The sequence below is a fragment of the Bombyx mandarina genome, chromosome 22, assembly GCF_030267445.1.
Source record: "Bombyx mandarina strain Sakado chromosome 22, ASM3026744v2".
NCBI classification, from domain to species: domain Eukaryota; kingdom Metazoa; phylum Arthropoda; class Insecta; order Lepidoptera; family Bombycidae; genus Bombyx; species Bombyx mandarina.
The window spans coordinates 1,088,196-1,115,757 of NC_143228.1; the positions used below are offsets into that span (position 1 = coordinate 1,088,196).

Genomic DNA, 27,562 nt, shown 5'->3' on the forward strand with positions numbered 1-27,562 from the left:
GAAATCGAGAAAAGCCGTTTGTTACCCTTAAGCCCCCCCCCATTCCCTTCCCGACCTCAGATCGCCCGTAAATTATTTTTCCTTCAATTTTTATAATATTGTCCTCCTTTTCTAATGAGTTTCATCCTACTATTTTTTTTTCCCTTTTTTTTTTTAAAGGCTTCTACCCTGGTCTATATGTAAATGAAAAAAGCAGATAATATAATTTACAAAACCTTATTGGAAATTAAGATTTAATAAACTTCTCTAATATACCAATATATTGACACATAAGCTCTATACAATTCATTAATTCAACCGCTTCACATCCACTTTTTTTCAGTTCATTCACTGAATTACTGATTAAGTTACATTTATCAACTGCCATAGGTTTTACTAGTTCATTCAATTTACTATCATTTGAACATATTGCTGCTGAATAAATTAATCTACTTATATCTTTATTTTTCTCGTGGTAATATTTTATGACCATTAACAATCCATAAAAATTATAACTTAAGCCTTTGGAATCTATGTGTAAATCTTTATTTAGGCCATGACTATGGATAAAATTAATCTGTTCTAAAGAGACTTTAATTGACCTTGTATTAAAGTATTGTAGAACAATATCAAAAGGGAATGATACATAGTCCAAATCGTTTTTTGGTATACAAAATCCATATTCTGTAATTAATTTTAAATTGTGACTGTCGCCATAGCAAATAAAGACTTGCGAGTGAGCATCAAAAAAATTCTTTGTGTATATAGAAAATGTTACATCTAAAAATAATTCATCTTTTAAATCTTTAACTTTTACATTCTCAATATCTTTATTGACTAGAAGTTTTGTTTCATTTCTTGCACATGGGCTGTGGTTAATCATATCTAAATATGGACATAGAGAAATATTGGTGTTATCGCTAATTATATTCAACAAATTGTTTTCAACATTTTTTAAATCTATTATTTTTGATAGGTCTATATATACACACCTAGTATTAACTGTGAAGTAGGCCCATTCATACAATGACATACAAAAGTGCTTTTGTACCATAGAAACAGAATCACATGAATTTTTGCATGTTTTTAATAATTGAAAAAAAATATTATATGTTGTTTCTATCACACATTTTTGATTCGAAATCACATCTAAAATCTCAGGATCTACGTTGCATTTTATTTCGTTCGGCAAAAAATATGGTACAGTATATTCTTGGGGCAAATTTTTTAGGTAAATGTGCCACTTTGTTTTAATACCTTGAGCTTTCAGATATGTCAAATAAAATGCTAATAGTGACTGAAACGACACTGTTTTCTTGTAGGTAGATAAACAAGGTATTTTATTTTCTAGGAAAATGCTACAAAACGCCCGGTCCATCAGGATTGTGGATACATTAATAGTAAGATTTAAAGGTAAGCTAATAAGTTCGTCTCCAGGTCGGATTCTCTTTTTTGTGAGCACTCCGCGGCCTGTATCACTGAATACCGCCAGAGCCAATTCTTTCTTCCGTCTTACACCATTTTTCTTAAGCCAAGTATTTAATAATATTAATTCTTCGTTTGCGCCACAAGTGCAGAAACTACGTGAAATCTTCTGACGTCTTTTTCGTTTTGTACGTCCCATTTGTATGATGTTGCTTAATAACACTTATGAGGAAACAATTCATGCAGTTTTTTATTCAATTTACATCGCCGTGTAAAACTTTTAAAAAAAAAACATTGTTAATAAATAGTAGGTACATTTTTTAAAGGATTTTATGACCCAGTATCTAAGACCTTTAAGCCATGTCTTATTTTAATTTATTTAAGTTCATATTTTTATGAAAAATGATAATATGAAATGAAATGAAATGAGATGATATGGGATGAAATATAATCTCAGTAAAATGGTGAATATTTACTGAGATTTGTTCAGTGCACTGTTTGAAGGATCTCGAGAAGTTACGTACATTGGCTTTTTTTAATTTTCCCACATTTGTGCACTTTCACAGATATTAAACAGTTAATAAACCACCATTATTATCAGTGGTCGGAGTAGGTAGATTGATTTTATATACTTGGGTCAAGATATTTTAATATGGACATGCCATTTTATCCATAATGATTATTTTTTTAAATTGAAAAAATATATTTTTAATCCTCATCGGATACAATTTCTATATTTATAAAGTAACAAAAAAGCACTGTCTAAGTTTTGTCTCATACTGACAAGCGTCATTTACAATTCAACAGAAAGGGACAAAATAACTATAACTCTATCTATACACATATATATAATATATAACTTTAACTATTCCAAGGCGTTTTTGTATAAAACAAAATACTGATTTCTTTTACCATTAGTTAGCACTGATAGGGTAGATTACAGGTGGGCTGTGAGCTCGTCTACCCATCTAAGCAATAAAGAAAAAAAAATATTATTATTACGTTTTTCACTTTAAACACAAATTCATGCTAATTTCAAAATTCCGGAACAAATATAACAATAAATATGAAGTTCCAGTAATTTTATTTTTATTTTTTTTATTGCCTTTGTAGGCAGACGAGCATACGGCCCACCTGATGGTAAGTGGTCACCGTCGCTCATGGACGTCAGCAATGCCAGGGGCAGAGCCAAGCCACTGCCTACCATAAAGAACTCTCCGCAAGCCTCGTTTGAAGAAGGACATGTCATAGCGCTCGGAAAACACCGTGGAGGGGAGTTCATTCCAAAGCCGGATGGTACGTGGCAAAAAAGATCTTTGGAAACGCACTGTCGATGAACGCAGCGGTTCCAGATAATATGGATGAACTCTGCTCCGATGGCGGGAGGTGCGATGATAAAAAGGAGATGAGGGAATCATCTCGAATAATTCCTCAGAGCATTCCCCATGGACCATGCGGTATAAAACACAGAGAGAACCGAAGTCCCTCCGTAGACCCAGAGGTTGCAAGCGATCCGCGAGAGCAGGACTATCGACAATCCGAACAGCCCGTTTCTGTATGGAGTCAAATGGAAGTAGCTGGTATTTGGGAGCCCCGGCCCAGAGGTGAGAGCAGTACTCCACGCGAGGTCGGACCTGCGCTTTATAAAGCGCAAGTCTCTGTCCAGGCGTGAAATACCGCTTCGCTCTGTTGAGAACTCCCAACATTTTAGAGGCCAATTTGGCTTTACCTTCCAAATTCCAATTTTGGAGGCATATATATATATATCCATATTATCCTCTACGTTTGACGTCAACGACCTTAACTCAATCTACTTACCCACTCTGATCTCTAATTATTACACATTTAAACCTGAAGAAACACTAATTAAACAAAATAAAACAAATCACACAACTTCACTCCTCGAGTTCCTGCCAAAAAGTTCTTAATAGGTACCTACATATTATTTTTTATTAGCCATTATAACCATACCGAGACCTTAGAACTCAAGGTGGGTGGCGCATTTACGTTGTAGATATCTATGGGCTCCAGTAACCACTTAACATCAGGTGGGCTGTGAGCTTGTCCACCCATCTAAGCAATAAAAAAAAATCAAATGATTCAGGTAGCCGAAGTTAAGATTTTGCCCTTTTAGTTTGGAGGATAGAGATTAGGAGCACATCATCTGTGTGTGTTGATGTAGCTGTATGTAGAGAGAGCTTATTTCTATTTTATCTCATGTATTTAAGTTTATTACCACTTTACTTAAAAATTAATTTATTTTCCTCAGTTCCATTTCACTTTGCGTAGTATATCAGACGGAGTTTTGTATTTTTAATACCATGACATGGGGTAAATTGGGATCCTGGGGTAAATTGGGACAAACCTGCGGAAGATTCTCAAAGTACCTGTAGCACGGAATCTACCTAATTTTGTTTATGTTAATATTTATCAATGTATAGAAGAAAAACCAAGTTAACTATGGAAGTACTACATATGAGTTAAGTTGGTCCCAAAAATTCGTCAAATTAAATTGAAAATAATGGTTGAAAAGTGCGTTTTAAAACAGCTTAAAGAACTTTTAAAAAAAGTAATATTATCGTTGTTTTTTCAATAAGATCACAGTTTATATAAGTTTTTAATACACCTGGAAATGCCACAACAAACGGTAAGTTGCAATATTCTTATTTTAAATACAATATTTCGACAAAATAAAAAATTTATATTTTTTCCTTTCTTTTTGGGGAAAATTGGGACGTTTGTAGGGTAATTTGGAACGAGACTGGAAAAATTAGGGACGAGAAAACACAAAATTGGAACGCCAAAAGACAAAATAGGGATGGCTTGTTAGGGTTGTCACTGATATCTTATAATAGATTTTTTAGCCTATACTATCACTTAATTGCGTGATGTAAAGAATGTTAATGTGTTTATCAGTTAGTTTATGTAAGTATTATAGGTAAAAGAAAAGTATATATATAATTACTTTTTTTTGCGACATTTACCTTGTAATATCTGCCCGGTCGTATGTTCTTTATAGCAATAAAAAAAATTAAAAGTTAAAAGAACTCAAACGAATCAAAACTTTTGTTATTTCATAATCTATTCACGCGTCGAATCATGATTTTGTTAACATTCACAACGAACACACACAAATAAAAACAGGCCTCAGATTTTAAATTTAACATTAATAAAAAATCCGAGATATCCAATTATGAGTGAGTGAATTAATTGAGTTTAGTTATTTAGCTTAGAAAGAATTTCTTTTATTTTTGTTATTATTGGCAGTAATCAGATAAAGCTGTTTTTTTATCTTATTCACCTGATATCTTACTCTTGCTCAAAGATCATTTTGAAAATGTTGATTAAATAAAATTGTATTAATGCATTTCCAGTCCTTTTGTTTTCTATTTTTTATTCTATTTTATGATTTTGTTTCAGAGTTGTGATTTTTAAGGAAATTAAATAATAATTTTCTAAAATACAACTTGCACATACTTTTTTTGATCATTGTATTGTTGATTATCATTCACGTCACATCGCTTCGGAATAGAAACCAGCTTAATTTACACTATGTTGTGTATTGTGCTTAAATTATGGATTGTATTCATCATTTCGGTCCATATAAATAATTATATGGCACCTACCTATATATCGCAGTACTGCGAGTTGACAACCCTTACAAATATCCCAATTTAACCCTTAACCGTGTCAATTTACCCCGGACGCTGGGTAAATTGGGACGGCCATTATTTTACCGATTATTTCTTTAAAATGAATAATTCAAATAATGTAACGGTTTTTATCACCTAGGTACGTTCAAGACTCAACTTATTTCTTTGGTTGAGCAGTGACTATTTAATTGGAACTATTTTAAAATTCAATCTGAAGGTCGATTTTGTCCCTATTTACCCCATTGTACGGTATGTAAGCAAAGGGTCTATGGAGGCGTTTGAGCATTGACACTTGATATTAAAGGAATTTTTGACATTGAAGTTTGAATGAAATGTTTTGAATTATTTGAAATAACAATTATCAACGGACGCGCTGAATTCACCCAGTACCTACATAACGGCTCGTTTGTATCAAATCGTCCCTACATACTCAAGTGTGTATATAAATTCATTGATTTTGATTATTGATAGAACGATTACAGTAATATAATCGACAAACAGCTGACAACTATGTCACTACAACAAACAAAAAATTGTATTACTTTGCGCGGCTCCGCTCAAATTATATGCGAATATTTGAGTAAGTAACATTGTTTCTCTGTTGTTCTGGTATCAAAAGCTTTTTTTCCCATTTTTACCACACAGCTGTATAAGCATATATGCGCTGAAAGCTCTGATACTAGGTAATAACCTGAGGTTGCAACCAGTATGTTGAAGTGGCCAAATGGCCATGATGGACATGCTTATTTATTTTTATTTATTTATTTAATATATTTTGTACACACAGCTGTTAGAAAAAACAGGACAATAAGGATACAGAGTACAAGGCTTACTAATGTGGACTACAAAACCATTATAAATTCATATGACTAAAGTCCACATTTGTTTAATCCCTGTAAGTAGTATAAACTGATTTACTTACTCATGTTTTCAGAATTTTCAATAAATTCAGTACTGTTTCAACGAGGCTTATATCCACCTGAAACCTTTAAGGCAGAAAACCAGTATGGCATCACACTGCTTCTATCAGAGGATCCTCAGATCAAGAGCTTCTTAACAAATCTTCTTACACAGAGTGAAGGTATCAGTTAGTCTACATCCAAATCTAATATGATTAATAGCAGTTATTAGTAATAATTAGTAACTTTTTTGATGGACTTAAAACAAAGATCAACAATTTGGAGATTTTTTTACCATTCATTGTTTTTAGTGGCATTGTATTTATGCACGAATCAACTGCTCATGTGCTGTGTTTTGAGGGCCACTACTGTACCTACTTAGCTCCACACCTTAGTCTGGAGTTTTAGGAGTTTTGACATCCTTTAAATAAAGTTTTACCACAGCAATTTCTTTAGTTTTCACAAGTCATAGAGATAACTGAAACTAGTACAAAATTTAATGTACATCAATAACCTTAATTGTCAGTACTCACAATATCACAAAACAAAAATAATATATGTGTGATATAATCCATTAAAGTAGTTTTAATGATGTTATTTCGATGATATTACAGAATGGATTCTTGACAAGAAAGTGAAAAAACTATCTCTGATCATACTAAATGTGGCTAACAAAGAAGTTCTGGAATGTTGGGACTTTAACATTCAATACGAAGATGGAGATACTGCTTTATCTAAGGAGAAAAATGAAATGGTCGGGAGCAAAGATTTGAAGAAGATACAACAGGAAATCAGAGATGTTATGTTACAAGTAGCAGCAACAATATCGTACTTACCGCTATTAGATTGTAGATGTTCATTTGATGTTTTGGTTCATGCTAAAACAGACTGCGATATTCCAGAAAAATGGGCTGAGGCACAACCAGTAGCTATAGCCAATGCTCAGAATGTACAGCTAAAGTCATTCTCGACTAGTTTACACAAAATGGAAACAGTAGTCAGTTACAAACTTGCAGATTGATTGCAGCTTTACTTTATAAGTTTTCTATTCTTTTTAAGTATCTCAAGTAATGTAGTTTGTAATTATCTAAGGTAAGGTAACATATTGTTGAAGAGAGCATGCATCAATTGCGTGATGACCATCAGGTGACCATAAGGTGGACTATGACCGTCTACCCATTTTAAATAATAAATAACCTTTACTGCTTTCTCCCCTCTCTGCAATAATGTACTAGTGAATCTTTAATGACTCATAATTATAGTAATGGTGAATTTTAAAATGAAATTATGCCATAACAATTACTACAGATGTCGTGATGTGTTAAGTTTTAGTTTTTTTTCTCCAATAAGAAGGAAATCGTCAATCAAATTGTTAGGCCATTATTGGTTGTAGACTGTTCTCGATCTAAATACGTATAATTTTATTTAGTGACTAAGTTACAGTAGGTATTGATTATGCTTTAAACAGTCTAAAGTTTGTTTTAATCTCACAGCTAAGTTTTGAGTGCTTGGTTTTACAAACAATGTTATCTGACTCCCATACAGGCCAATAAAGATTATTGTTAGATACTTGAGAAAAACAGTGATGTTCTCACACGAGGCTGGCATTCGCACATATTCTATGCGTTAAGACCTGAATATGGAGTTGATTTTCTAACAAACGGTTATCAATATCTTAGCCCCACAAGTAATTTTGTTGGTATCTACAAATGAAATCATTTAGTATTTAAATGGTAATTACTCCATCTCTAGTTCGCTTGTTCATGTATCTACTATAATACTGTATACTTGGGCACTTAATGGGCACCTAAAATTGAAAATAATTTTATATTATGTGTTTTTAACTAATAGCAATCAACCGAAATCTATATTGTGTTCAGTATTGTAAATATAAAATGTAAGTTTTAACTGTGAATGTAGCACCTTCGTTTCAATGTTTGGTATCATTTTGGCATGTATAAATGAATTTAAAAGTGTTTGGTTTTTGTCTTGTTTAAATGAGCGATGATGCAAGGGTGATATAAATTTTCTACTATGACTACAGCATAATTTATTCTACTTTCGTTACGTTTCTGGATCGATTCGAGGCCAAGGTCGTCGTGTATGTCAACGTTCCTCACGAACCATAGCTCCGACGGCCAGCCTGCAAAAGCTGGATTGTAGGGATTGGAGGGTGTCCAAGTGTGTGCGGGCCGCGTGAACAAACACCACACGCGTAGGTCATGACGGGCCTTATGCAGATTTATTTGGTTTTGTAAAGTGTCACCTTGTTCCGAAGGGATCCGGGGGATCCACAAGTCAGTTTTTGGGCGATGACGGCTTTGCGTTGCCCCGCCGCTTGGGTCTGATATGGTCCATCAGTGACGGACGGTAAACATTATCAGATTTCTACAATGGCAATAAAAACAGAAAGACGATCTGGTTAAACCATTTTTCAAATAGGTTGCTGGTGTATTACCATTTTGATACCACAATACCTAAGGGGTGTATACCTATAATCCAGAGGCTCCCAAAGTTTTTTGTTGCCTTAAACCGGAGATATAGTTCCGGCTAATCTAATGATGACTTAAGCCGCTTAGGCCGTGGTCGTCGGCAGCCCTTGAACAATAATAAAACATGTTTGTAAACATAATATCTGCGGTCTCCTTGGTCATTAAAATATAAAATTCATAGCTATACGTCTATACTAATATTATAAAGAAGAAAGATTTGTTTGTTTGTTTGTATTGAATAGGCTCCGAAACTACTGAACCGATTTGAAAAATTCTCTCACTGTTTGGAAACTACACTATTCCCGAGTGACATAGCCTATAATATTTTTTGAAAAAAATTAGGGATCCTTACTAAAACTCCAATAATATAACCCAAGGTGTAAAAAAATTACCTAAAATATTCTTTACATCGCGTGCCCTGCGAAAACTATTGATAGAATAAAATAATGTAGGTACTACGACTTTGTAGAACACATTATTACTTACAAAAAGTGTTGCGATAGCATATGTCTAACTATTAGGTATAGTTATGCCGCAATAAGTGTTCTTTTATTTAGAAAAATAAAATAACGTCAAATATCATTGAAATTCTGACCAGTAATTTTGAAGTTATCCTTTACTATACGCTTAAGATTGACCTTTGACTACACTGAATATGTTCTAATTTTATTTTGTTAGTCGTTTTTGGGTGGTTACAATTTTGTATTAGGTAGGTATATTACCGAAATCTCAATTATCTTAATCATACTTAAGTTTAAGAATGTACAGGTTATAAAAAAGCCCGTTCATTAAAACAAAGGGCAAGGTGCAAATTACCTATAATATGTTAGTACGAGCACCTGTTCTATTTCTTCACGTTATTTTATAAAAGAACAAGAAATGAGTTTGGTCACCTGTTTGCAGGCAAGACTGCACGCCAAATTAAACCAACAGATATGTAGGTAAGGTATCTGACTTAGTGACTTTATTGTTGTTACTATGTGCTGCTGTTTTCTATATAGGTTAGGGTAAAAGTATAGGTAAAAAAGATGACTTGAAACTATTTAGGAAGATTTACTTGTAGGAAACACACCGGATCGTGGACCAATATGAATATATATTATCTATAAATAATAAAACAGCAGAATCGATAAAAGATAAGTAAAGAAGTATCTAGATAAAAAGAGTATAAATGGGGTAATTACCTAGTCTTGCCATAAATACTGAGACAAAGAAAAAAATTCTATTGCAAATAAAATTTATTACTTTTACAGTGTGTTAGTTTATTTAAAGTATAAAAAGCTTATTCGAAGTGGTCTCCATTGGCTGCAATACCTCTTTCCATGGGAAAAATTTTCACTGCCAATCGTACGGATTCTTTTAGGGACTCCAAATTATCAAGGCGTTTAGAGCAAGCCGTATCTCCTAAAACTGACCATAAATCATAATCCAGCGGATTAAGATCGGGACTAGACGACAGCCAGTCTTCAACTCTGATAAAATCCGAAACGTTCGTTTCCAACCAAGACTGCGTAGACCGAGCTTTATGACCTGGCGCCGAGTCTTGCTGGAAGAAGCATTCTTGATTATTGAACATGGTGTTGTTAAGGGACTTCACTACCTTCTCAAGAATGGTATCTTGATACACTTGTGCCGATGTTTTGATACCTTTTTCACAAAAGTATGGCTCAGTCACTCCTTCATAGCTAATACCCCACCAAACCATCACTGAAGTCGGATAGTGCCCACGTTGCACTCTGTCGACTAATTGGGAAGCTTCCTTAGAGCTTTGAGCATAAATACGGTCATTTTGTTTGTTAAAATGTTGCTCAATTGTAAAAAAATTCTCATCCGTAAACAAAATTTTTCTATGACCTCCCTTTGCGTACCGCTTCAGTAGTTGTTTCGATTTTACCACCCTATTCTCTTTTAAATTATCAGTTAAGAAATTACCAGTACGTCTCATAAAGGCTGCAAGTCCTAAGTCATCTTTTAAAATACGCGACATGGTTCTAGGTGGTTCTATGGTTCATGGTTCTATATCTTCATCTCCCGAGATAAAATCTTTTGCTTTCGGACAGGATTTCTTCGAATTCTTTCCCTTACTGCTTTGACCACCTTTTTCGTATGAACACTACGTGGACAGCCAGATCTTTTCCTGTCACAAACAGAGGAGGTCTCATTGCACCTATTAATAGCCCGGTACATAAACATTTTACTAATACCAAGCGTATGGAGAGTTTTAAAAATTGCATTTGGCTCCATACCTGCTTTGTATAATGCAATCACATCGACTCGGTTCTCTTTATCACCCCACTCCATCTTAATATCGCAAAATATTGTACAATGTATTGGCGCCAAAATGAAAAAACTCAATGAGCAATCATATAAAAATGACAGATTCCAAATTCAAATGTAATATTTTGTTTATTTTTAATTGTAACAGTATTTATAGCCAGACTAAGTAACTATAAAAGAAGAGTAATAAAATACAAATCGGTGAACATATGATTTTTTTCTATTTAATTACCTACCTACTTGTGTGTGAATGAATTTTGATGCAGTTTTCGTAGGTAGATGTTTCATTTGGAGCAAAATGTTTGGCGACGATTTTTTTTTTTTTGTTAGAAGTAAATTTTTTTTTTTTTTTTTATGATTGAAGGATTACTGGTGGCCCGGAGGCCTTTCCAGTTTCACCAGGACAGGTGGGCGAGCAAAGGCTCAGCCAGGAGGGGTGGGATTTGCTAACAGCTACCCAAGCGCCTCCGAAGGAGACCTTTTTTTTTTTTTTTTTTTTTTTTTTTTCGGGTAGAGGGCCGAACCTCCTACGAGGTCCCCGCGCAAAAGGGGCGCGCGGGGTATGTGAGACTCAACGATCTGCATGGTGTTGTGAGCAGACCGCGGGCCCAAGGATTTTAGAGCCCACCCACTAAACGACTCCTCTGCACTCTTACACCCGACGTCCGATCCCCTCCGAGGTCAGAACCCGGATGAGGTAGGGGGGCTACCGCGGTCAACACTCCGAAGGAGACCTAACAGCTCAAGAGCAGCTGCTTCGCGAATGAATCTACTACCGGATCGGAATCGCGACCCGCTGAGAAGATCCGGCGAGAAACTCAGCGAGCTGATTCATGGGTTAGGTTGCACGGCGAACTCTTTGTCGAGTTCGACGAGTACGGTTACCGAGGTCCCTAAGCCTGCTCCTAGAGCTGAAGGCGTCTAGTGCAAAGGTTATTGGATCTGAGGGATCCGTAAGGACGTGTCTAGGGCGTCGACGGTGACTGGCTCCTGCATGATCAGGATTCGGGGAGTAGTCAGCGGCGGCTACGATAAGGCGATTATCATGACGCATAGCCTTATCGAAGTACCGTTCCGACGCTGACTTCATGTATTTCTGGATAGATTCGAGGCCCAGGTCGTCGTGTAGGTCAACGTTCCTCACGAACCACGGAGCTCCGACGGCTAACCTGCAAAAGCGGGATTGTAGAGATTGAAGGGTGTCTATGTGTGTGCGGGCCGCGTGAGCGAACACCACACTCGCGTAAGTCATGACGGGCCTTATGCAAGTTTTGTAAGGTGTCACCTTGTTCCGAAGGGACATTTTACTCCGCTTACAGATCATGGGGTAGAGTCTACCGAGAATAAACGCGGCACGGTCACGGACTGATTTTATATGCGGGCGGAATGTCATCGATGCATCCAGGGTAACGCCCAGGTACTTGACCTCCCTGGCCCAGGGTATGGATTGACTAAAGAGAGTAATCGGGGGTGTGAGATTCCTCCTCCTAATACGGGAGGAAATCCGTGTGGAGCTTCCCCTCTGAAATAGCACCGCAGTACTTTTCGCTGGGTTGATGTCTATGCGCCATTTTCGGAACCACTGTCCTAGGGCTAGGGCTGCGCTCTGAAGCTTCTTCGCGATTAGGGACTTGTTTCTACTGGAATAGTAAACAGTCGTGTCGTCGGCGAATAAAGCTAAATGGGTCGGCGGCGACCGGGGAATATCGTTAACGAATAAGCTAAATAGGAGGGGTGAGAGGACAGAGCCTTGCGGGACTCCAGCTGTGAGAGGTCGTGGGGAGGAGCGGGTTCCGTCGACTCGATATCGAAAAGAGCGGTTCGACAAGAAGTCCCGTATGATGAGCACGAGACTATCCGGCACGCCCATGTTGAATAGTTTGAAAATCAAACCGTTGTGCCAGACTTTGTCGAACGCTTTTGCGACGTCGAAGAAGAGAGCTCCCGTGTATAACGGTTTTGGTCGATTAAGCCCCACAAGAATGTGCTCCGTGAGGCGGTGCACCTGTTGAACGCATGAGTGATTTGTACGGAATCCGAATTGTTCATCGATGAGAATGCCCTTGGATGAGACGAAGTCTCTGAGGCGTTTGTAAAGCAGACGCTCATACAGTTTGCCTAGAGACATGAGGAGGCTAATCGGGCGGTAGCTCGTCGGATGATTTTTTGGTTTACCGGGTTTATGTATGCCGATAACGTCCGCTTCTTTCCACACCGCGGGAAAGATACAGTTCGCCATAGCGGCATTGAAAATAGATGCCAACATCACGATGAGTTGGACGGGTAGAAGTTTAATAACGCGGTTGGATATACCGTCGGAACCGGGAGCCTTGCGAGGACGTAGGTCTTTGATCAAGTCTTTAACTTCCATCGGGGTGACGGGTGGTAACGCGTCCGAGGGTGGCAAGGAGACTATGCGTTCTACCTCACTGTCTACTAATTCTACATGAACAGGGTCCACGGATTGAGTGCTGGGCGTGCACTGGGTTTGCAATGTATCGGCCAGCAGCTCTGCTTTTTCATCATCATCGAACGCCGCGAGTCGGCCTGAGGGGCCTACGAGGGGGGGCATAGTTACTACCGTATCCGATTTGAGAGTACGAGCTAAGCGGTAGTAAGACCTTTGAGAGGGCGCGAGTCTTTCTAAGAAATCAGACCATCTGGCATCTCGAACTTCGGCGATGCGAGACTTTACGTCGCGTTGTAGGGCACGCATTCGAATACGATTTTCCGCGGTAGGATACCTGTCGTAGGCGCGTATCGAGGCGTTCTTAGCTCTAAGGAGTTCCCTAATATCGTCGGACAATTTGAAGCGGTGAAGGAAGTCCTCCGCTACAACTTGTTTCGATGACCTATCTAATGTCGAGGTGATGTGTGACGTTAAGATGTCTATGGCTTCAGCGGTATCCTGAGGAGACGGGGTAGAGTCTGGGTTAAACGGGAGCGATGGTGGATCAGATTCAGCCAGGCTGATGCCCAGCGTGTGCCAATCCACCACAGTCCTCGTGACGGGAACGGAGTCGGGAGCGCGACCGAGCTTCATAACGACGGGACGGTGGTCTGAATCTAACTCTGAAACTACTTCGATCGAGTGTAAGCGCAGAGTTACGTTTTTTAATAACGCTATGTCGAGTATATCCGGGCGATGCGCGATATTTAGCGGGTAGTGAGTCGGGGTTAGCGGAGCGACGATATCGAAGGCGAGATCATCGATTAACGCGTCAAGCCGCCTGCCATTCGGGGTTGTAGTGTGTGAGTTCCACCTGATGTGTTTACAATTTAGGTCGCCCGCCAGAATGACAGAGCTCCCCATGCCGAGCAGCGCCTCGATATCACTGCTTAGAACGATCTTATCCGGTGGAAGATAAACGGACGCGATAACGATCGGCGCGTGTCCCGTCAGTGAGATTCGGCACACTGATGCTTCGATATTAGCGAGCGCGGGAGGATCGAGCGGGACGCAATGCAGGGCTCTTCTATAGTAAATGACGGTACCACCACCACGAGCAGAGAGCCTGTCGTTCCTGACCATGTTATAGTTCGCGATTTTAGGGTCACGGCGCGCGGGCTTAAGTAGGGTCTCCTGCACTAAAAAGATATCAATTTGATGGTCACGCAAAAAGTCAGAAACCTGATCACGTTGATTTGCGAGACCGTAAGCGTTAAAAAATCCTATCGTTACGGATAGGGGCTTTATTCTACTTATATACGCCATTGATTACCGGCGGAGTGAGGGGAGGACGTACGTATTTAATGACGCGTATACGTCGGCGTATTCTTGCACAACGGCGATAAAGTGTTGTGCAGTGGAGGCAGCGCGAATGGCGTCGCCCAAAGCGTTAACGCGCTCAAAGTTGATCGACTGAAAGAAGTCGATCGCTAAAGCGAGATTGTCGGACGCGGTCGGAGGGCAAGTCGCGGGAGAGGGACGAGTCGCGGGGGCGGGACGAATCGCGGAGGAGGGAGTTGTAGCCGTGTTCGTGTACGGCAGCGGTTTCGCCCAGGCCGAGACACTGGGCACCGGCGCCGGAACGAACGCTGGCTTAGCCTGCGACACAGAGGGTGCCGAGGCTTTGATGTCTGGGCCGGAAGCTCGGAGGCGGTTTTGGCGGGCGACGCGTCGATTTATTTTAGGGGCTCGGGGGCATCCGCGGTAATTTGCGGGGTGACCCTGTGTTCGACACAGGACGCAGCTAGGCGGTTCCGTCGCGGTTTTTTGATCGCGAGTGCATAGGGCCGTGGCGTGATCGCCTAAGCACTTGACGCATCGGGGGCGCGCGTGACAGTTACGGGAAGAATGCCCGTATAATTGGCAGTTATGACACTGGCTAGGTGTGCCTTTCTTGTGTGGGGTTTCGACTGCGATTCCGGAAAGGCTACAGACCGTTCGGATGTTGAATATTTGCTTACCCTCGGGGGTAGGCTGGAGGGCGACGAGAACCATATTATATGGCTCCCTTCCGCGGCCTGTATGCATGCGGTGTACGGAGTTAACCGGTAGGCCTTGTTCGAGAAGGTCGGCCTTAACGAGCTCGGCATCCAACTCTTTAGGGATGCCACGTATAACGGCACGGAGTTCGCGCTCCTCCTGGAGCGTATACGTGTGGAAACTTATACGCTCCTTACGGAGGTAAGAAGAGAGGGCCCTATGGTCGTCGGGTGTTCGAACCTTAATTTGAATGCCGTTCGCGAGGTTACGGGCATTCGTGAAATTGATATTTTTGGCCTTAAGGGCCAGGGAAACTCGTTCCCAAGCTGCCTTCTCTTGAAGGATTACCGGGGGAGGGGTCTGGGTTTTATTTTGTGCCACCGGACGCGGCGACGGAGTGGCTAGAGGCGCAACGGGAGTCTGAGGGCGGGGGCGCGACGCGTTCGCGGCTTTGCTAATTTTAGCGGCCGCGGGAGCTCGAGACTCCGCGGCACGCTTCTTACCCTTTTGCACCAGGGTGAATCCATCCGTCGATGAGGCGAGGGCGAGGTCGACCTCCATCTCCGAGTCAGAGTCGGAGGACGAGGAGGCGGGCGCAGGTGACCTACGAGTAGGTGTTTTGGAGGGTGCGACGGAGGCCGCGGATGATCGCGCTGCTGGAACGGTGACCACGGCGGACGACGCAGCAGTTTTACTCGCCAGTATAGGCGACGCGGGAACGGCAGGCACGATTGAGGCTGCGGTGCTCGATGCAGAAGCTTTGCACGCAGGTACAGGCGACGCAGGAGCAGCGAGCTCGGCGGAGTCCACGAGAGGGCTCGCGGTGTGATCGGCCTTGAAGGCCTGAAACTCGGAAGTGAGCTTTGGGTAGCGAAGCCGGAGAAATTCCGCAAATACAGCGTCCATGATGGCTACGTGCCCAGGTGGGGCTACCCTGGGTCTTAGAAAACACTCGCCTTGCGGCGAGGCCCCAACTTCTCGGACCTGAGCGGTTCTATTGAACACAGGTGGCGATGCGGCACGATTACTACAGGACAAAGAAAAAAAACACAACAAAACGGAAATAACAAAATGAAACAAAACAATTAAACACTTCCAGGAAGACAGTTTGTCGGCAGATGTACCACGAACACAGAAATAACAAAAGGAAACAAAACAATTAAAAACTTCCAGAAAAAAACACTTGGTCGGCAGATGTACCACGAACACAGGCCGCGCGAACAATGGCCGGGCTAACAAAAGCCGGGCGAACAAAGGCCGGGCAATCGAGTGGTCGATGAGCACGTCCGCACGTGACGGGTGCCTCTATCGGAAATGAGAAGTAACTTGCAACGTAGTTAACATTATTAATTAACTTGAGAGCCATTGACCCGATTTTGACGACATTTGGTGTGCAAATAGTTTCAATTCTAGGGAAAAAACAAAGACTACCTATCCCAATGGTGATCGCAATTATAAATTTTATAATCCTCGTAGGCGAAGCTGCGGTTGGAAAGCTAGTAATTAATATAAAATAACCAATCACTACCTAACTAAATAGGCACTGATTGATTTTGGAGAATTATTAAATTACCTATAGTTGTAGCTTGAGTCCAGGATGCTGCCACAAAGTAGTCATTCGTTCTGGTAATAATAAAGTGTCCATTTATACAATATTCAAAGTATGTTTTGAATTTAATGGTATTTTCTTTGGTATTCGAGAGTCTAAACATCACTAAAACTACTTCTATAGTTTTCAAAACATTGGAAAAATAGAATGAGAGTAAAAACACCAGATTAAACAATAAAAGTGATTTTATTTATAAAACTTGATGAAAAAATGGAAACTCATGTATTACTATGATTAATTGTTCTTTGAACTTCGCTAAATTTTTTTTAGATTCCATATTATTTTCTCGCTCCTAACCCAAGACATGTACTAACATGTCAAGGACAACAACAAGGGCTATCCTGGGAGGTAGGTAACGAAATCTAATGTCCATAAAGCCTTACCTAGTTGGAACTGCAACTCGGTGAATGCGAGTTTTGTTCTTTAAAGTCATAATAGATTAAAAAATAACCAAATAACCAGTCTTTTACAATTCATTTATTATTTAACAAAGCTCTTACAAAATATTACAGGTTACATGCTAAAATAAATAACAATCAATCAGACAATAATACTGTACAAATTGTTTAATACAAAATTAACAATTAAATAAGTAGGTACCGAATGAAATATTTTACATGGTTTGAAGAAAAATAATTTTCACAAAAAGTATGTTGTATACCTACATTTCTATTTTCTTTAGGTATCACATTTGCTAGGAAAATGGTACTGAGTGGGGTAAAACCTAGTGTTATTTTTTATATAAAAATCCTATGACTAACTCATTTTATATTACTTTTTTTCTAATGAAGATTTATGTTCCATTATCTAAAACAATGTTAACTGCTGCTTTGATAGTTGACATATATACTTTTGGGAAATTAATATTAAATAACAATCAATCAAAATTTTCAAATTAAGATTTGACTAAGAAGAGAACACCCTCTAGTGCTAACTTTATTTTAAATACGAAGTGGAGACAGAGTATCATACGTGTGCATAAGAATAACAAAGACAACACTATGAATACGAAGAAAGTGTTGTCTCTTTCTGCATCCGGTGAACCTAGCTATACATAAAATGACCGATTCTGTCACATTAATTATTAATTAGTTGCGATTTCCTAGTATTAACCTCCTATTATAGTCGTAGTCTAAAGTAGAATACCATTAAATTATATAGGTGGGTTTTAACATTTATAACGCGTACATAATTAGTCGAATGAAAAGGCAGATGAGAAAGAATTGACATCACAATTTTAGTCCCAAGATTTTGGCTTGACATTTCCAAATTTAGCGGGTAAATAGTAACAAGACCCATCGTGAAAGTTTTATCTATTATCATTGACTAACCTGATACTGATGGTTGGAACCTAGAATCAGAAGTGACTTACGTCTGCAAAGCTTGTGCATGGGGTAGGACGAGCAAATGTTACCAGTTTTTGAGAAGAAAGTGCTCCGTAAAATTGTTGTCATGTAGATTACGAACGAGTCGTGAGCCTAATGTTTTCATTATAGAATAGAGACCTCGTCTGGTTTTCTCAAAATGACAGACGGGCAGGGCACTTGTAGAGAATGGATGAACATAGGGCTCCGAAGCTTGCGTCCAAGTGAACCTTCCTACAAATAAGACTTAGAGACCTTCGCAGGAAGAGATTGTGCGGAGGGAGAAAAGATGCTACCTCTTGAAAGAGAAAATCAAGAGAGAACGAAATGAAAAGCAATTGTGATGGAGGTTAAAACCCATATAGGATTGAAGCCCCACAAAAATGAATCATTTGTAATTATAATTACAATACGTAAAATAATTAAAGATGTGGCATCAAGAAAAAGCAGAATATATACTTGTAAGTTATTGACTTCAACTATATTAATTATACGAATATTAATCATTATACATATTTATAAGTCTTTTATAGTGATTTTATGATGATAATTATATTTTAGGAATGCATCTAAAATTGAGTCCGGAATCCGTTTTGTAAGTCACGCCTGGAGTGGTCTACCAAAGCTGCTCCCCTTTGCCTGTCAACAGAAAAAAAATTTAACTTTTTTGTTAACAAATATGCATGCTTTGAGATTTTGTTTTCTCACAACAAATAGTAATGTGAAGTGATGCAGGTTTTTTTAAATGTACATAAATGCATACAGCATGCATTCGAGTAATTAGTAGATCTGGTGCTACAAGCATTAGTAACGGAGCCTATAACGTTTAGAAAAAAAAGTAAATAAAAAAATGTAATAAAAAATAGTTTAATAATAATGGCGCCTTACATTTTTTCATTTACGAAATGAGTGCGGAGAGCCTTATGTTATAGTGCACGACAGTAACAAAAAAGATCTGGAATACGTACCATAGTTTTATGCATTTCCGTTTTCGTCGTCATATTAATTAAAGGAGTATGTAGCGTTTAAAAAGAAAACAAATTGTCGCCTCTGTTAATTCCAACACTCATTCTTTTATTGTGATTTTGGTACATATCATACAAATTAACATAATTATCGCACCTTAATATTTGTTGTGAGACTACAAAAAGAACGTTGGCGAGACACGGTCATATCGATTTATGATAAATATAAATAAAAAAAGGTTTCCGACTTTTTTATTTAAAGTCTGTCCTCCTTGCAATACAACTTCGTCTCGGCCTTTATAAGTGCCCTAAAACTTCAAGAGTTGTATTGTTAATAAATAATTTCACTTCACTAAATTAGATTAAAAAAATACACATTACGGTAATATTCTTTACAAAATTAAAAACAATTTTAAAATATGAAAACCGTATTCAAATACCAACGGCTAGTTGCAATTAAAAAAAAAAACAAATATGACATATGACATACAGTAAATCATTCATAACCATTCGTACTTTTGCCACGCATCGAAAATACATACTTATTAAATTCAAAAATATAAATTAATTAAAAATGTTTATTTGTCTAGCTATAGTATTTTAAAACTGTGAATTGACTAGGTTACTTAAAATGGACCGGCAAGAGATTGAAGTATGTATTAAAGTCATTGGGTACAATGAAATGCCATAAATTACATCTTACTTTTATTTTTTTATGTTTATTAGGTTTGTTTAAATTTTTTAGTTTTGATAACTTCATAACAACCATTAAAGTACTTGGTTAAACTTTTTTAATTCACTTGTGAAGTTCAAAAAGTGTCCAAATGAGTCTTAAATACGAGACGTTGACAGACACGAATGTTAAAATTAAAAAAATTTTTTTTTGTTTTTGGTCGGATAGATTTTGATGGCATCCATAGCTATTTTTTTTCTGAGATAATTTAACTAGGCATATAAAACTTAGTCTAATAGATATGTACATTGCTTGCAAGTCTCTTCATCAGCAAACTACATCCTAGTTGTCAAACTCTTATAGTTAATTAACAAAAGTCGCAATATTACAGATACGTTTCAAATATGTACAACTTTAATAAAATAATAATGCAACCAGTTAAGTAGTAATAAGTAAGCTCCCTTTCTTAATTATATCGGCATGTGATTAGTTTGTTTGAAAAATTTATCTAATAGGTGTAGGCAGAGTCTAAAAAACTATATTGATTTTTCGAATACAAGTGTCGAGTGTAAACGCATTAAAAAATTCGGTACACATAATAAATAGAATCACTAATTTCTCTCTCGCATCGCGAAAGTAAGGATTCGCTTAACTAAAATATTTACACGCCAGTCAACTGGTACTTAATTAAAGAACCTAAATAATCGCAACTTCAGACACTTTCGTCTTGTAAATGCAACAAAATTCACTGTTGCTGACAAACAGACAGCAATTTTATTTCCTATACAAAATTGCCGCGTTCACACACTGGGCGGACCGTGGAAACATTTTTTTGTATCACAGAATTTTGTAATTACTATTCAAATTAGCCGCATAAAAAACCGAACGTTCTAGTATTTTCACTGAGCCGGTCATATCAAACGATGCACTAAAACTGTGTAAACTAAAATGTATCTACGAATTGGTGTCATAAATGTATGGTTAAAAAAAACGAATAGGCGTGTAACTACGTATATATAATCGTAGCACAAGAAGTGCTCAGGCAAATAATTAAATAATTAATTAAGTTATTAATAAAGGCGCATGCATTGTGACACGTTTGATCGTAAAACGAAAAAAAAAACCTATCTCCACTGCCCGCCAATCAGCGCACGTCGTCTCGAGCTAAATTTTTAAATATAAAATTGGAACAAGGTGGGTTAACCGGCGCATCGTACGCTAACAGTAGTAAGATGTCGAGAGGCCCAGTTTACACTTGTAAGAATGGGACATACTACTCCTGCTTTTAACGTCCTTGATCTCGCAACGCTGCCCCCCGAATCCATCTTTACATCTGGAAATTAAAATAATAATATTAGAAAAAAAAAGCAACCGCGAATAAGCTACGTGACGTCGTGCACGTGTTCAAGCGCCACGTGGGCTAAATAAATCTTTGGTTTACTGTAAGCTTTGATTTAAAATGTTTGAAGCCACGTTGGCTTTTATATCTAGCTGTTGCGAGCGGGAAATTCGCGCATCTCGGGATTTTTTTGCTATACACTATTATGCTTTAAATTTTATCTGGTGTTGTCAATATTGTTGACCTTGAAACGTAAATCTGGAGCATTTGACTAGAAAATATGAATATCTAATGATGATACCAGCCCATGTGCGTAATTCTTTGAGGCTCATCACAGTAAGTGGTATAATACAGGATGTTAAACAAAAAAATAAATAAACAAAACTTACGTGCATGCCGGCTCTCGCAGCATTTCAAAAAATATGCAAGTGCCTCCGTTGAGGCAGTAAGAGGAAGGGTCCGGCATTGGACACTGTGACCCAGACGCTGTAAAATAAATACAAACGTGATAAAAGCGTTAATCCAACCAGAGCCGATTTGGAGAATATAGTTTAAAACTTTTTTTTTTTTTTTGTGTATCTCAGGAATGTGGACAAGATAGGACTATCATAACAAATTACATTATTATTTTAGCAACGTTCCGGTCTTTTATTAGACCTTCATCAGGCATCTGAAAATTACACATAATTGATAACCTATAATACAAAAAACAACCATTGTCGAAACTACCATATTTACCATAATATGAGTGTAAGATAGGGATTATTTAAATTATGCACATATTATTAAATAATGTAATTTGTTATGATAGTCCTATCTTGTCCACATTCCTGAGATACACAAAAAAAATATTTTATAATAATGATGGACGACAATATTGATAATAGTTAAAAACAATTTCGACAGTATAATCTCTCATTTTTGTTCATTTTTCTAATAAATGTCCGGATTAGTGCCCGTTTTTTCCTGGGTGATGACAGGACAAGGGGTGTGGGGGCCATGTGCCGGTGATGTGTAGCGCAGCTAATTTTTATTAATTTGTGACATTTATTTATAAGTGTACTTTTTTGGACGAGCTCACAGCCCACCTGGTGTTAAGTGATTACTGGAACCCATAGACATCTACAACGTAAATGCGCCACACACCTTGAGATATAAGTTCTAAGGTCTCAGTATAGTTACAACGGCTGCCTCACCCTTCAAACCGAAACGCATTACTGCTTCACGGCAGAAATAGGTGGGGCGGTGGTACCTACCTGTGCGGACTCACAAGAGGTCCTACCACCAGTAAAACATTACATTACATTTAAATTAGTCTGGTCTACTACATTTTTATTACATTTTTACCTTCCCGTAATTGGGCATAATTTCTATTTAGATTTAATATAGTAGTTTTTACTATATAACAGTAGAGTACTTCTAAAGTCGTCGTGGCCTAAAGGATAAGACGTCCGGTGCATTCGTGTTGAGCGATGTACCGGTGTTCGAATCCCGCAGGCGGGTACCAATTTTTCTAATGAATTACGTACTCAACAAACGTTCACGATTGACTTCCACGGTGAAGGAATAACATCGTGTAATGAAAATGAAACCCGCAAAATTATAATTTGCGTAATTACTGGTGGTACGACCTCTTGTGAGTCCGCGCGGTTAGGTACCACCACCCCGCCTATTTCTGCCGTGAAGCAGTAATGCGTTTCGGTTTGAAGGGCGGGGCAGCCGTTGTAACTATACTTGAAACCTTAGAACTCATTCTCAAGGTGGGCGGCGCATTTACGTTGTGGATGTCTATGGGCTCCAGTAACCACTTAACACCAGGTGGGCTGTGAGCTCGTCCACCCATCTAAGCAATAAAAAAAAAGAAAACTATTGAAATCAGTGGTGAAAAAGAAGACGATGCTAAGTATGTTAAAAAAATGTAGCTGTTAAGTATAGTTCTTCAAAGTTCAGTGATGCCAATATTATTAGGACTCTTACCCGGATCTGATGGAGGCGCGAGGACGGTGACGTTGGCCGTCGCGATGGCAGGAGGACCAATAGCACCTTGGGCCTTGCATTCATAGCTCGCTGTATCGTTTAGTTTTGCGTGCCTTATCACTAATACCGAGCGCCTTCTGGAAATATTAAGTTAAAATTTAGTTGGTTGGTTGACAGATGCTCAACAGTTACTTTAACGATGAAAGAATAGCCTGTTAAACGCTTACTGGTGGTAGGACGTCTTGTGAGTCCGCACGGTTAGGTATCATCTACCTATTTCAGCCGTGAAGCAGTAATGCGTTTTCGTTTGAAGGGTGGGTGGGAATATCTCAAGGTGGGTGGTGGCATTTACGTTATATATGTAACCACTTAACACCAGGTGGACCATGTGAGCTCGTCCACCCGTCAATGCAATAAAAAAAAGGTTGAATTAAATTTTCGTCACCGGTATTTCCATGGTTCTAGCTATTTTTAAATCGAATCAATCATCATATCCTTGATGTTATGGTATATAATAAATGATCCTTTAAATCCTAGATCGAGAATTTGTCTGATCATATACCCGAAAAACTAAATTTTGAAACTTATATGAGAGAAATGTTCAGTATTGGTAGACATCTTTTGATATATTGATGAACGATAAAAAGTACATTTCAAAATTTTCGACATTGTTTACTTTCTGGAGTTATCCACAATTATTTAATTTTAATCTATTAAAAGAACTTGACGGGTAAATATTTTTTTAGCGGTCATACCCATTAATTTTATTCAAGTTTCAGACTACAATATGTCTATTTTAAAGGAACACTAATTTAAATTTAAATCTCCAAGCATTAAATTCTGCAAGACTAATCTATTCGCAAAAAAAAAAACTTAAAATACGAACCGGCAACCAACGACCCGTGAAATTGGCATTCGGTTCATCACAATTACAACTCACAATAATTGTCTCCTGACTTCGCAATACTGATTAAGAACTTAAATCTTTGTTTTAAGGCTCAAAATCGCTTGCAACGTGATCGTTTCGGTACTTCATGTCGGTCAATGACAGTAGTCTGCAGTTACGATTAGTGCAGTAATCTGTTTCAACAAATTGAGTGCAAACTAGGGCTGTCCGCTGATGTAGGGCAAGAATTGGTAGGTTGAAAGCTACCTCCTTAATTAACATTACTAGTATTCGCACGATATTCGATCATTTTAATTGATGCCTTAAGATTTAAATTGTGTGTGCTTCTGTGTATGTGAGACTTTTTCTGTTTTGTTATCCAGTTTTGAAAAAATGGCCATTGTAAATTGATCTACTGTTGTGTTAACAATAAAAAAAAAAAAAACTAAAAAGAACTAATAGAAAAAAGAACTAATAGAAATACTTAATTATTACCATCAGATTTTTAACTATTTTGTCTTTACCTATCTATAGGGATTCGAACTGAAGTAATCGTTAGAATTAAGATTATAATCTGAAGTTCAGAGGATCTTAAATTATGATCATCTATCTGGTTTATCGGTTGTATTGTTTTGTAAAAGTACTTTCAATCATGCCCTTCTCCTTTTTGGAAAAGTTTAATTAAATTAAAGTCGCGAGACGAGTTTGAATAAAAAAAATCGTTCAAGTCATCCGTCCATAGTCACCGTAACTTGCTAACATCAAGGGATCATTTTAATAACTCACTTATATACTATCACTATAGACTATCACTCACTTATATACAGTTATATTACCGGTGGTAGGACCTCTTGTGAATGCACACGGGGAGGTACCACCAGCCCGCCTATTTCTGTAGTGAAGCAGTAATGCGTTTCGGTTTGAAGGGTGGGGCAGCCGTTGTAGCTATACTGAGACGTTAGGACTCATATCTCAAGGTGGGTGGCGGCATTTACGTTGTAGATGTCTATGGCCTCCGATAACCACATAACACCAGTTGGGCTGTGAGCTCGTCCTCCCACAAAAGCAATAAAAAAAGATGGTAAAAATCCGTTTGACATGGCTCGCGATCCGGCAGCCCTAATCTCCAAAGGTGATGTCAACTCCATATGAATGTTTAGACATCACCATCGACACAAATGTGTATACATTAAGATGCAGTCTTGGATCAAGATCAACAATCAACTAGGACGTTTATCAATCATCTTAGATTAACGGTATAACATTGCAATTCGACCCTGGAGACTCATTTGTCGTACGCTTCTTGGTTATTGTGAGCTTGATTGTTATTCTAACAATCGTTTATCACTTATTGAGTACTACTCAGATCCGGCCCGTTTTGTTGAGCGATCTTGGGTTTGAATTTGATTTGTTCGGTACAATAAACACTTCACAGAATCATCCGCTCGGCTAATTTGAAGTTTTCTATGAAATCGGTCCACCGTTTCAGAATCTATAGGCATACAAATCGACTTTAACATATTTTAAGTAGATATAAATAGCAAGTTGACATCGGCTACATTTTTCTCGGGCTATAACTAAAATCGCAAATCATTCTATTCACCGGCAACCGTAATTACTATTCATATTCGCCCGGACGAGCAGGCGAGCTCACGGGATCGACCTGAGAGAATTTGCTAACATTAGCCTTAGCAAGAGCAATGCTTCGCGAAATCTGCCACCGGATCGGAATCGCGGTCCACTCAGAAAATCTAGCGAGAAACTCAGTAGGCTCACACTACGCCAAAAATGATTCCATGAAGTGCGTACATATTCATTTCTGAATAAAATAAGATTCCATTGGTGCTGATCTCTAATGAAATAGATGGAGAGAGAGGTAATATTGGAAGCATGTCATTTTAAAATAATTCTCGTATTTTGGAAAACTAATTCGTATGGTAGAAACCAAATAGCGATACGTTAATTATTTCTAAAAACTCTACGAACTACAGAGAAAGGCAGACGAGGGAGACATAGGGAAGACGGAGAGGAGAAGTCTTCATAAGATTTAGTCCACATTTACATAATGTTTTAACATTCTTTTTTCATGCTCAAGTATTAGGTCTCTTTTGATTATATTTCTACGAGTATAACGAGGATAAATATGTACGTACCATTAAGTATGGTTACGAGCGCTTAAAGGAAGAGCCTTAATGAATTTACATTGCTGCCAATCAGATGACAACACAAAGCTACTCACACTTTGTAAATCAAAGAGAAGAAACATCAAATGAGAAGAACAGTAAAGAGTATAAATAATCAAACTATAAGAAGCTAAATGACTTGAAAGATGTTACCTGTAATTTTGCACCCGGAGTCTCCTCAAAGCTATATCGGCGACAGGCTTGCCGTTCTTGTACCACGTGATGCGCGGCGGAGGTCGCGCGCTGGCTTTACACTCCAGCCGCACCCTCCCGCCCTTGGTAGTCGACACTGACTGCATATGCTCCACTCGGGCTGGAATACCTGTGAGAATAAACATATCATGAACTCACAGTACCATTTTAGTTTAAGAGGAAATGTGGATTGCGTTTAGTTCATACACTCTCTAACACAATTGTATCTATATACTAGCTTTTGCCCACGACTTCGTCCGCGTGGAATAGTTCACAAATAAATATGCAAAATTAAATGTATATTTTTCAATATTTCTGAGAGATTTTCTTAATATTTGTTTCCGTAAGAACCTTGTACAGAGTATTAGAAAACTACAAAAAAAAAAAATAAGCCAAATCGGTCAAGCCGTTTTCATGTTATGTCGTGACAACGGAAAACGGGTTTCATTTTTATATATATATAGATAAATACGTAAAGCAAAAACTTTGTACCCCTTTTTACGTAAATTGCTGGTGGTATTACTGGTGGTAGGACTGGTGGTGGTAGGGTCTTGGAGTCCACACGAGTAGGTACCACCACCTTGCCTATTTCTGCCACGAAGCAGTAATGCGTTTCGGTTTGAAGGGTGGGGCAGCTGTTGTAACTATACTGAGACCTTAGAACTTATATCTCAAGGTGGGTGGTGCATTTACGTTGTAGATGTCTATGGGCTCCAGTAACCACTTAACACAAGGTGGGCCTAGAGCTCGTCCACAAACCTAAGCAATAAAAAAAATACAATTTCTAACACAATAGTATCTATTTAATAATACATAGGCGGCACTGAAAATTTCGGGAATTAACGAAGTGACACAACATTACTATTTAAAAATGTATTTATTGCTTTTCGAAGTATTCTCCGCGAAATTTGACACATTTTTCCATACGATGGAACCAATCATTGAAGCAACCATTCCATTCGGAAGTTGGGGTCTCCAAAATGGCCGTTTTGTAGGCGTCCACAGCTTCTTCAGGTGATGAAAATCTCTGTCCACGCAATTTATTCTTTATTTTAGGGAAAGTATAGAAATCATTAGGGCTTAGGTCGGGGCTGTACGGCGGATGGTCTAATAATTCTATGTTTTCTTGCTCTAAAAACTCTTTTGTTCTGTGCGCGGTGTGAGAACTCGCATTGTCGTGATGGAGGATGATGCGGCGGTTGCAGTTCTCTTTACGAAGT

At 38.4% G+C, this 27,562-nt stretch overlaps 3 protein-coding genes across 5 annotated transcripts in view; 1 reads left to right on the forward strand and 2 right to left on the reverse strand.

Annotated features, from left to right (window-relative positions):
- Window positions 1–222: 222 nt before the first annotated feature.
- On the reverse strand, window positions 223–2,435 carry LOC114248362 (SET domain-containing protein 4). Its single transcript, XM_028181578.2, has one exon. It carries the CDS (start codon window positions 1,601–1,603, stop codon window positions 227–229), a length of 1,377 nt encoding a protein of 458 aa, XP_028037379.1. The 5' UTR covers window positions 1,604–2,435; the 3' UTR covers window positions 223–226.
- Window positions 2,436–5,346: 2,911 nt separating this feature from the next.
- mad2 (mitotic arrest deficient 2) lies at window positions 5,347–7,940 on the forward strand. Its single transcript, XM_028183114.2, has 3 exons — window positions 5,347–5,637; window positions 5,992–6,138; window positions 6,571–7,940. Exons 1-3 carry the CDS (start codon window positions 5,568–5,570, stop codon window positions 6,975–6,977), a joined length of 624 nt encoding a protein of 207 aa, XP_028038915.1. The 5' UTR covers window positions 5,347–5,567; the 3' UTR covers window positions 6,978–7,940.
- Window positions 7,941–8,449: 509 nt separating this feature from the next.
- The window catches only part of vn (membrane-bound neuregulin protein vein), a 124,099-nt gene continuing 104,986 nt past the window's right edge, over window positions 8,450–27,562 (reverse strand). Inside the window, exons 2-7 of one of the 3 annotated variants that reach the window (XM_089736724.1) lie at window positions 26,304–26,472; window positions 23,082–23,218; window positions 21,494–21,590; window positions 21,040–21,098; window positions 16,728–16,777; window positions 8,450–8,554 (exon numbers count right to left, since the gene is read on the reverse strand). In XM_089736724.1, coding sequence (XP_089592850.1) covers window positions 16,728–16,777; window positions 21,040–21,098; window positions 21,494–21,590; window positions 23,082–23,218; window positions 26,304–26,472 — 512 coding nt within the window. In that variant the 3' untranslated portion in view covers window positions 8,450–8,554. Of the gene's footprint in view, window positions 8,555–16,727; window positions 16,778–17,225; window positions 18,767–19,168; window positions 21,099–21,493; window positions 21,591–23,081; window positions 23,219–26,303; window positions 26,473–27,562 lie in introns of those variants that run through there. The other 2 variants (XM_089736725.1, XM_089736723.1) reach the window with 2 other exon arrangements.